The sequence below is a fragment of the Barbus barbus genome, assembly GCF_936440315.1.
Source record: "Barbus barbus genome assembly, chromosome: 9".
NCBI lineage: Eukaryota > Metazoa > Chordata > Actinopteri > Cypriniformes > Cyprinidae > Barbus > Barbus barbus.
This window is the reverse complement of record NC_136737.1, coordinates 20,833,928-20,846,203: the sequence shown is the minus strand read 5'-3', so window position 1 is coordinate 20,846,203 and position 12,276 is coordinate 20,833,928. Positions and strand designations below refer to the sequence as shown.

At 36.1% G+C, this 12,276-nt stretch overlaps 2 protein-coding genes across 3 annotated transcripts in view; one reads left to right on the top strand and one right to left on the bottom strand.

Annotated features, from left to right (window-relative positions):
* Window positions 1-12,276, top strand: part of LOC306875424 (centromere protein P) — a 65,340-nt gene that overhangs the window by 23,253 nt on the left and 29,811 nt on the right. The window lies entirely within an intron of this gene.
* Window positions 2,482-6,453, bottom strand: LOC306874577 (osteomodulin-like; the record flags this gene model as incomplete). Its single annotated transcript, XM_079424726.1, has 3 exons — window positions 2,482-2,717; window positions 2,830-3,779; window positions 6,305-6,453. The coding sequence occupies 3 exons, from the start codon at window positions 6,451-6,453 to the stop codon at window positions 2,482-2,484; spliced, it is 1,335 nt and encodes a 444-aa protein (XP_079280852.1).

Here is a 12,276-nt window from a genome sequence, read left to right as displayed (position 1 = left end):
GTTGGATTTCATCAAAAATATCTTAATTTGTGTTCCAAAGATGAATGAAGGTCTTACACCATGTCCTAACCACACACACCGTGATGCTGCGACACTTAATAATAGGTATCTTCTTGATGTTTTTGTCCTAATCAGCCAAGATGGCGACACCCAAAATTTATATTTTAGAAACGGTTTATATTTCTGCAACGTCACGGCTGGAGCAACAACATACAAACTATGACAATGATAATCTCAGGTACTGATGATGTGCTTTATTCAATGTTACAAGTGTGTAATGTGAGTTTGAATATAATGTTGTATTACATTTATAGCCATAATGAAAGTAACAACATAGTTTAATAAATTCAAGCAAAAATGTACGTTAAAGGGTTACTCCACCCCAAAATGACAATTTTGTCATTAATCATTTACCCTTATGTCGTTCCGAAGACGAACGAAGCTTTTACGGGTTTAACTCTTTAAAACTGCGAACTCAGTGTGAAGCCACAACCGTATTCCATAACAAAGATAGTATCAGGCACTCAGTATGTACATTTAATGATTTTAAAAAGGTTGTATTATCTCTAGTGTGGACAGGTAAATTGTTTGTTACTGGAATCTTGTCTCATCGTGTGTAGTTAGGACTAGGGATGCGCGGTATACCGATACTGGAAAAATACCGGTGTATATATTATATTTCAAACGGTACGATATCATAATTTTGCTCAATCATGTATTTCATACGCTGCTGTTGCAAAATGCACCTGTAGGTGGCAGTGCTTCCCAAATTGCTGCGCAACTGGTAAATGTGACAACAGAACAACACGATGGATCAAACAGATGAAACTCAGCACACCCAAAATGAATAAATAAAGAGAACAGTAGAAGTGAAATATGGCATTACTTTGGATATAAAACAGATGACAAAGGTGAAGGAACTGACCTTACTGCACCTGTATGCAAGCGTTGCTATAGGCCTAAATCATGTTGCCACAGGAACACATCAAATCTTTTTAAGCATTTGTCGCTTGCTCATCCTGATCTTTTCAAAGAATTAAGAGATCGACAGGTGAGTGCATCATTCATAAATTCAGATTTGATTTGACCTTTTATTTACAGCTGATCAACGCACATTCAGATGTAATACAGTAAGATGTGCATGTGAGACACGCTAGAATCAATGAAGTTTTGGTCACGTAATGCATGCATTTGCATTTCATACAATCAAATTTTAATTGGATATGAATTGAGCAAGAGTTTTGCTATATTAATTTTAGTATCAATGATATGAAGGGAATGTTTCTGACGCGCTGCTGATCGCTAATATGAAGCAAGTGAGAGAGTGAGATTTATATTTAATGCTTTTTCTTTGGTTGAGTCTGAAATCTGAAAACAATCTGAAAGAGAGAAATAACAACATGATTTTGAATATTACTTTGACTGTTAGAATAACACTTTACAATAAAGCAACATTTGTTGCATCAATTGCGCAACTTCAGTGCTATTTTTTTCTTCAAACTTCTTCAAAATGAAACCTATGTTTCCGGTAGGTTTTTTTTTAGGAGACATTTAGTTTGCACTATGTGTTTGCACTGAAAAGATAAGATTTGAATATATTTTCATCTTATTACTTCAGTTAGCCTATTTTTATTTATTTTTCTCCAACATCAAAATGTAACCTATGTTCCCTTTAGTTTTTTTGTTACAGTTTGATACAAAGGTATTAACATATGAATCTGTTTTTATTATTATTATTAATAATATATATTTTTTAATTCACTTATCTTTTGAGGCTGGTTATTTGTCAGCTATGGTATCGATTTAGTATCGATACCGAGGTACTACATTCTGGTATCGTACTGAAGCCAAAATTATGGTATCGAGCCATCCCTAGTTAGGACACAGTATTACAGGTTTGGAACGACATGATGGTGAATGACAAAATGTTCATTTTTGAGTGAACTATCCCTTTAAGTCTACCAATAAATACCACCATCTGGAGAGTCTTTAAATTATAGTGCCCAAAAATGCATTATTTGCATGCAGTAGCATTGTTATATTGTTTATTTTTCTTTTTGCCTTATGTTGATCCTTATACTTTTCCAGCTTCAGTAGCATTTTACAGTAATTTCACCAGAAGAAAAAGAGTAGCTTTGTTATTTATTACATTTGCAGGAATTCACATGCATTGCAGTGCAGTGCATTAGTGTAGATAAATGCTTTATATTGTATTTGTGGAGAGAAAAGTGACACTGTGCAAAACAAAGCCATCTTTAAATCAGAACTTTTCATACATAGCAATTCAGTTTTGCCCACATTTTATGCTGATTGAGATGCATAGATGCATAACCATGCAAGCAGAAAAACAAATGAACTGAATGTTTACTAATATATGTATTTTCAGTAATATTTCAATATTATAAATCCTCCTTTATTCTTTGAATAATGAATATTTTGGTGTGTTGAACTAGGACGCGTCTCAAAAATCTATCTAATTGATCAAGACGATAGCCTTGTTGTCTTTGGTCGTTCGGGTTTTTCATATTTTTTGGTTTCAGAGTTCTCTTCATCGTCCTTCCTTTGGTTTCCGTAAAATATCATTATCAGCCTTGGGAAACATCTGTAAGCGTAGTAGTCCACTGGTCCTCTCAGCTTATTGTTGTCGAGACGTATATAGGTCAGCATGTTAGGGTTGCCAAGATCCAGTGATGGACACATCAGAGAGATATTCAGATCTGCAAAGAGACATACCTCGTTATTTGAGTAAATTAAGGATGTGGTTAACCTTTCTTGAAGATTCCTCCATGTTTTATTCTGCAGAATTTGTGCCTTTAAGTTCAATCCTACCTTTAAAGTCATTGTGGTTTAGATAAAGATGTTCCAAGGTCCTGGGAACAAAAAACGGTTTGGAGAGCTGGTTATGGCCCAAATGGAGCTCCATCAGTTTGGACAGGTTAAAGGCACTGTATGCAACGGATTTGAGTTTATTGTGCGGCATGCGAAGGGACAAAAGATTAGGAGTCTTCTTAAAGTAGCCCTCTGGTATGGAGGCGATTGAGTTGTTTTCCAGCGATATCTGCTGGATCGATTCTGGAAGGTCTGCTGGCATTGACTTGAGCTTATTGTTGCACATGTTGATTTGCATGAGGCTCTTCATGCCAGATAGGATCTTTCCTTTAATACCTGCATCTGTTAGTCTGTTGCTGCACAAATCCAGCACTGTAAGTTTCATAAGCTCACGTGTGGCGTCAGCTGGTATCTTTGAAATTTTATTAAAGCCCAGATGAAGCCTCTTAAGAGTTTTTGGCAGACGAGAAGGAACGTCTTCCAGATTATTATGCTCAAGGTGTAACTGAATGAGATCCTTGAGTACACTAAAGACATCCTTATCCACCTTCGATGATTGGATCTTGTTGTAGCTGAGGTTGATTTCCCTCAGAGACGTGGCGTTAATGAAAGACTTGGAAGTTATCTCTTCTATGTCGTTATGCTGGATGTACAGGTGGCGGATGTGTCTAGGGACGTTGGGAATCGCCTTGAGGTTTCGGTGGTCGCAGTACATGGCAATAGGATAGGACGAGGGGCAGAAACACTCGCTGGCACATTCGTACGAATACATTAGTAGGTCATCGTAATCAGTTTGTTGAGGAACTTCAGGCGAAGAATCATCTGTGTCATAATCCGAATAGTCAACTTCATAGTCTTGAGAAAGTACCAGAACTCCAGAAAGCAAAAGCAGAGACGATATTGTCAAGATGTGTGATGGCGTCATGGTTTGGTTGGGATTTCCCTTTAATCTGTTTGGAACAGACACAAAAACAAATTGTATTTTGATAATTAGAGCAACGTTATTAGAAATGCTAATGCTAAACTTTGTTTATTCCCCTCCTAGTGTATTTTATGTTATGCGTTTTAGTGGTTGACTGCAATTGTTTTTTTGACAGCCGATGTTGATATCTTGGAAAGCAGGATGGCCGATATAAAGCTGATAAAATTGTATTTATTTTAATTGATATTTAAGAAATTTGAAATCATTTGAAAATGGATACAAATAAATTTGTAAAATAAACATACTTATACTTCAGATGACAAAGTATTTTTCACAAATAAATAAATATTTAATTAAAATACAATTAAAAATGAAGTAAACACTGTAACCAACAGAGCACTCAGTATTCTGGGAAGTTTGTGTGCATTGGGAATCATATATTTTTTTTCAAATAAAGCCAAGGTAACACTCATTTTACATACAGCACACAGTGAAAATGACATGAATATGACAGTGGGCAAATGCATAAATCACAATTTTAATATGTCTGTATATAATATAATAATAAATAATTTGAAATCACGAATTTAACCCTCTGGGGTCTGAGGGTGTTTTGGGGGCCTGGAGGACTTTCGACATGCCTTGACATTTGTGCTTTTTTCAGTTGCTTATAAAAATATAAATGGCTAAAGTCTAATAACACTGTAAACAGCACAAATTGGGCTACAATGTTATGTTAGCAGCATTTATGTACATAACTGTGTTTTTGAGAAAGCAACGTTTATGCGTGGTTAGTGAAAAATGACAATTTTGAAGTCATTGAAATAAGGCCATAAAACACATACAGAACAATTTTTCACAAGACTTTTGAGAACTGGGTCTTGTAGCCTAGACATTTTTCTTCAAAATGATCTGAAAATCATCTTACTCATTCAGAGAAAACAATATATTGATTTAAAATTTCGAAGTCGCTTTTTGAGTAGAAAGGGTCTATGCGAGAGGCCGTGAACTATCATTATCAATGCAGTGATTCACACCTGAGAAGACAAAGGCCCGCATAATGAGCCATTCAGTCAGGTGTGTGACTGAGAGGGAATTGCTACAAGAAAGAATGTGAGGAAAAAAGAAATGTATATATTTTTTGTTTGTAGTTTATTTAGAATATAAAGATATCTATATATATATATATATATATATAATCACATAAAATAACTTGAAATTCACTTGTGAGTGCAGTAAAACAGTTTATTAGGAACAAACAAACAAATCAACAACAGAAGAGTCAAGACATTGTGGGTGCAATATCCAAAACAGGGGCAGGAAACTTTAACACAGGAAAGCGGGAGACAGCAGAAACTACATGAGAAAACAAATAGATGTGATTACCACAATGATCTGACAAAGAAAGAGCAAACATGGTGACTATAATATATATATAGGTTGAAATATATAAATGAACATCAAATACCTGGCATTTCCAAAGTGTTTTTTTATGTGCTCCCAAGAAAAAAAAAATCTGCACGTGCCCTGGCAGCCTGGGCATTGGTGTTTTGACACAGAGTAAAGGTGATCCTAAAAAAGTGTTGCAAACAACTGTTAGCATTTAGTTTTCACAGTAGGCTACCTTAGTATTTGCATACTTGATGAGAAAACAGAATGCCAATAACAAATGAACTATATTTTAACAATATCAACCACATAAAAATAATACTATAAAATAATAATACTATAATATATACAGTGTAATCAACTTTACTATAGTATTTACTATAGATTACTATAGTATTTTTTTCATGTGGGATACAGGCATAACAAAAGTACAATTTCTATAAACCCATACAGGAAGATTTTATTATTGTGTTATCCCAACGTTTCTTAACAAAATTAAACTAACATCTGTAAAATGCTGAATGTGCACTTACTCATTGAGATTTTCCTAAACGAAAATTTAAACAATTGTTAACAATTACCAGAAGATGCATAGCTGGTAATAAATGGCATCATTGATAAGAATGGACGTGCGTATATGTCTGTCGATGGTCCACTTATCGGTGACATTTACAGCTTTCTGATACATTTACACCTAGGACGATCGAGAAAGCCAATGGCCGGGTATAACGCATTCAAAACAATTACCACATCAGATATTCGCGAACAAAAGCTAGTTGGTGAACAATTTCACCATTTGGAAAAATATAGCCTAAACAATCCTTAATGTGTAAAAAAATAAAAAATTATAAAAATAAAAGCACAGTTAAGTTTTGTAAGACATATATTTTACGCACTTTGTAGAACATAAAAAAAACAAACAAACATGCAAATAAGTTCAAACATCCATTCAATATCTATTATTTCCTGAATATTACTGATGAACTGATCAAAAAGTAGGCTACTATAAGTGGCCTGTAAGGAGATAATAATTCATATTTCAACCGATTTTACTCTGAATAGCTGATTTTAGTCTGACAATAGCCTGAATTTCCAAATTTAGATATAAAATAGGCTATAGCTGAGCAACATTTTACATCACTAAGGTAATAATAAAAGGCTTACTCATCAGGAATTATATCCTCCGCTGGGTCCAGACGTTCTTCAAAATACAAACGTTCGTCATCGGAGTCGCGCTCTTCTGAGGAGAATGTAATTTCTTCGTCACTGTCCAGAACCATCCGAAGTGCTTCTTCACCCGTGTAGCGTGCCATCATGCAAACGCGCCGAAAAAGTAAGTAATTCTATGATGAAGCTTGACGTTTTCTGCCATTTCTCAGGGGCGTGTACATGATTACCTGGCTCACCTCAGTTCATTTCCATATGAACAGCGCGCTCAATGAGAGGCGGGATCACATTAGCTGTAATGAGACGATACAGGAGAAACCGGACCACTCCTTACTTTCATACGGATTACATAAAAACAGATTATTTGTTTTCAGCTTGAATTGGTTAATTTAAAATTAGACATTTCAAGCTTTCTATACATATATTTATCTTGTCTTTGAGGCATGTTTTCGCTGAGATTCTGGTTGTTTTATTTCCGTGTCTGTGAAGAGAGGTGACAGAGACAGAGAATGCACCCTGTTTATTTTCTTTATTCTACAAAATCAGTGTGTTGTTGTTATTATGAGTGTATACAAATAAAAGTAGACCACTTACAGATTCAATTGGTGTATTGCTCTTATCTGAACGATCAAAAATGGCTCAAGCTCATTTCTGCCTTATCAGGAAAATCTGCCACAAAACGCGTATTCGCGTTTGTCAGGCCCAGAGGGTTAAAGTTTAAAGCATTCAGTTCAATAAATAGTATTTATTATGTCTATGGTGAGCACTGTGTGCTGCAGTATTAGCGCCATCAAAATAAAAGTCTCGAACGTATCGGCAAAACAGGAAAACTTATCGGCCGATGCCGATATTTGAAAAATGCCAAATATTGGCCGATATATCGGTCGACCATTAATGCATTTAGATAACATTGATTTAATTGTCTTAACATAATAGTACTATAATTTTAACATAATTACTATAATTGTCTTAATAGTAATATCTTCAAAATTATATTACAATACTTTTTAATGTGGACTGGGTTTCACAAAAAAACAGAAATGGAAATGTGAATAGAAAGTGATTGCAGCTGAAATAATCCAAAATGAGATTTCAAGACTTCAACAAGAAGTTTCTATTCACTTTTTTCGCTCTGCTTAAGCGGTGAGGTACTCTCACAGAAGACTAAACACCTCTAATTGCACATACTTTGGGAAATATGACATTTTTCTGTAAATGTTGATATTTGTTTAGCGTTCTCTTCTCTTCTGGGATCAATCATCTCAGCAGGGTTTTTACTTAAGGTGAAACCTCAGTGGTTGACTAAGCTAGTATTAATAGGTATTTATGTTTTTTTTTTTTTTACTTCTAAACAAAAACACCCATTTTGGTGAGGCGGGCACACCCTTGCAATATGAAAGAACTCTGTCTTCTTGGATTATTATTTTTATTTGATGTAATATTCTCCTACACTTAAAAAATATAGTTTGGTCATAGTTATAATATGAGCTGGCAAAGCAGCTAGAAAAGTGATCCAAAAAATACAGCGAGTCAATATTTTTCAATCTAATTTAACTACTGTAGCTGCTCAGTAATTTTCTTGTCTTCTGCAGCGCTTTGACGTGCTGGCTGTGATGTTAATGTTTCTCCATTAAATAATGTGAAGTTCGTTTTCATTAATCAATCAAAGTAATCACTTTCCTAGCTGCAAACGACATCTGGAGGAGTGTTTGCATTTTAATTGGCCTTTTGAATGAGTAATAAAAGATTTGTTTAGTTAAGCACATTTTTTTAATTCTGAAATGAACTGTTTCTTTTTTACTAAGTTTTAGGTATAAATGAATTGAATTTAGCATGTAGGTTGCTAAAATTTAAGAGAAATATGAATACATCTTTAATTATAGTCATGTTTAAAGCTATTAATTTTGCAGACATGAATTTGAATGATATAATATCTCACACAAATCAGTATAAAAGTAACTCCCCTGATTTCGTTAGTGTACGATCTTTAAAATCATGATGTCATACCTGTGGGGTCGTTATTCTCTCAGCGGGAGGCCGAGTGAAATTTTGAACACCGAGCGCCCAAGATGAAACCCAGAAGCAAGGGACCCCTTCGGCTCGAACGATGTTGCCCAAAGCGGGGAAATGTTTTTCTCCTGGGACGAGCGTGAACGATTACTCTGTGGTTTCCCCCACAGCAGCAGCATCAGGCGTTTGGGGAGAGATTGAGATCTGCCTCTTTTACCGTGGAAATGATTCTGGAAGCGTTTGGTTGCATGTGTTCGGTGACCTCAGTAAAGCCTCGTGGTCTCATCTGATTCTTCTTTTCCCCTTTTGTTGCGTTGAGGTGAGGTTGAAGTTTCCAGACAGTTCTGGAAGGAATGGCCTAGTATCCAGTCCACGTTATTGCATGTGGACAGTAAAAATTTAACCCACAAAATTACGGCCAGACTCATAACAGGTGTCGCACTATTGCAGCTGATGTTAAAGTGTAACATTAACTCTTTCTGTCTCTATATAAATATTATACGATATATGATATGTATATAGTAAATGAAAACCAGAACTAGCCAGTGTTCCTTAAAAATGATTTATTAAGTGAGAAGGAAGACGATAGTCGGCAAAATTGGCCTGAAACGCATTGGTGATAATTAAGTGGGTTCAATTTAATTGGTTTAGACATTTCTAGCCCACTTTATGGAGGCCTTCTGCAACATGACTACTTTTTCCAGTGCTTGTACTGTATTGGAGTTAAACCACAGACGGTCTCTCATGACCCGTCTACAGAGTGGCGTTTTTTTGTTTTTGGCTAGACAGACCCCTCAGCACTCATTCTGTCAGCTGGAAGATTTGTTTTTGCTGCTGCCCACATGGCAGACGGTGAGAAGAATCTGCAGCATGAACGCTACTGCGGGTTGACAAAAAAAAGAACCACCAGGATTGCGATCCCAAGAGGTTCTTCTGGGCCGTTTTTGTGAGAAAGGGGCTTTATTGTGTTGGCAAGCCATATGTTTCAGTCTTTGACTGAAACTTCAGCCTGGCTTATTGGTTGTAAATATGTGACTTTAAAAAAAAGATGAGCAATTGCGTGCAATCTACACAAGCATGGGCAACGCTCTTTAGCAATGTGCAAATATTAGAACGACTATTGCTTCTGGGAAATATGCAAATGCACACATGCTTTGCATTTTAATTGTCACACTTGTGCTTTCATGACTAGGAATTGCAAATACATGTTTGCAATCACATTTGGGTTTTACAGCAGTGGTTCAAAACCTATTGATCTTAATGATGGGTGTTTTTTTAATTCTATAGTGATTCTAATTAGTTGTATTTAAAGTTAGCTTATACAGTTGAAGCTTTGAAGAAAGTTCGATGTGGTAAATATGGGATATTTTTCCAGTTAAATAAGTGTCTCAAACTTGACAGACGCAAAAGACGCTTGGTGTAAACACCATTTGTCATAGTTGTACCTGCATGCAAGTATCATGAGTTATATTTTATGGACCATTTGAAACTTTAAAAACCCTGAATCCACAAATGTGTGTCTGAATAAAACAGTGTTTTAGAGATTTTATGGAAAATGCTCCGGAGGAGGGAAGTCGTCTGGTGGCCCTCTTGAAATGGGCTGATAAAAACAAGCTGGGTGGTTGTTTTTTGTCTTAGTTCAAAGGTATTTACTGTGAAGGGAAATAGAATGGGGGGGGGGGGGGGGGGGGGGGCATGGTGTGTCTAAACTAGACCTAGATTCAGTTCTTCATAGTTATGTGCTCAAACTTTACACAAGTTGACTTCACCAAGACTAGCTCAAAATAAAAAAATAAAAAATTAACATTGAAGAATAAGTTTGATTAATCTGAGGGATCAAACTATAATAATATCTGATAACATCACAGAAGTGGAAACTGTGCAGAATTGTTCACATCTGAGGGTTTACGCTAATTGTGATGTATTGGTGTAGCTTTAAAGCGTTTCAAATCTGTGTGTCTGAATCCTCAGGTGTTTTGTGGGGCTCATAGATCCTAAATGATCCAAACCTGTTGTTGAGTTTTTTTGGAGACGCCGGTATGCAAGACGTGGCAGCAGCAGATCAGGCCAACCTGAAGATTTGTTCCATATGTTTCCTGAGCAGAGCCTCTCTCTCTCTAGCCTGCACCCCTCTATGTTGTTTTTTCCCCACTTCTTAACCCGTTCAGACCCAAATTAAATTCCAGGGACACAAAACAAACAAAAAAATGTTATTAAATAATATAAATTACACTATTTCGACACACTATTTCCCTGTCTAAATAATGTAAAGTTGACATAAAGCCACACTTGTATGTACATTTTGTTATGTAAAGCTGATTTGACACAATTTGCATTTTTAAAAACGCTATACAAATAATAGTGACTTGACATGACATGTAATATTACTCCACTATTTACACTACTGTTTATTACTCCATTTGTCTGTGTTTGTGCATTTGTACCTTTTTATGTTGTTGTACCAGTAGGTGGCAGCAAGTAACTGTCTTTATGAGTAAATCATGAAGTACGTTTACATGTACAGTTACAGTTGTAGGGCCCTATGATTTCCGCAATGCGAAAAACACAGATGAAATCACGGAATCCAGTCATAAAAATGGAATTCAGGCCCCGTTTACACTAGTGCGTTTTCGTTTTAAAACAGCATTTTTAGAATGAAAACGATCAACTTTTACTCTGGCGTTTCCGCTGCGTTTCAGAAACGATCTCCATTTACACTACACAACCGAAAACGCATGTCACATGACCATTCATGCAGGTACAACCATAGATATGTATAGGTTAGCATCCCTATTATTTATATGGCGGACACGTCTGCGTGCTTGGAGCTGTTGAATGGGGAATCTACCCATACATATCTATGAGTGCAACAATGAGCATAATGTTATTGTTTACACAGTTGTCAAGGATATGCAGAGCGAATGTGGGCGGCCACACCATCGTTTTCAAAAGTCTCTGTTTTGGTCTGTTTACACTGAAATGCAGCCCCGGAGTTTTCAAACTAAAACAGGTCTGCAGCGTTTTCAAAAGTCTCAGTTTTCGGCCTTGAAAACGCCGGAGTAGTGTAAACGATAGGCGTAACCATAGCAAAAGTTATGTGTTTTAAAACGAAAACGCACTAGTGTAAACAGGGCCTTACTGTATAATGCAGAATGTCACTGAATATGCAAAATTTTGGATGGATACATGAAACTTTCAATCAAAATTAAAATTTCATTTAAATCAAAACACAATATGGACAAGCGTCTGAATATTAAGCCACAAATATACTATTTAAATATAAATCCTGCATCTTCTGTGTGTCTCTGTGTGAATGAATACTGCAGACGCGCGCTTTCGTTCACTACACACATACTGAAGCGCGTGTGATGCTCGCTGTTTTCAGCCTCTGCCGCCTCAATATATGAGTACATGACCATAATCTCTACAACTGCTCTGAGAGTCTCTTCTTGATCATTGTACCATTTCTTTTGAGAAAAGCTATCGTCATATCATATACAAACAAAAACTTCACACTGTCTTCACCGCAACACTTCAAAATAAATTTTTTGTTGAACTTGAACTGTGACAGAAATATATTACTTAATGTAATGATAGTACTTCTACTGATAATAGAATTATTATTAAAGGGGTCATCGGATGCTAAATTCACTTTTCAAGTTATAATTTTATAAATGTGTGTTGGAAGTGTGTGTACACATCCATCCTATAATGATAAAAATCCACCCAGTGTTTTTTAAAAATCCCCTTTCTCAAATCAGGCCGTTCTGAGATTCCTGTCAGAATGATGTAGTTCTGCACAGACCCCTCCCACGAGAGTTGATTGACAAGACCATCTGACCTTAGACCCGCCCTGAGTGAACTGAGAGCTGTCCGCCTCCACTGCAGGGGAAGACAAGATATCTCAGATTAAGCGATTGAAGTGTTTAGATGTTTGATGTAATAATGAATTTAGCAGT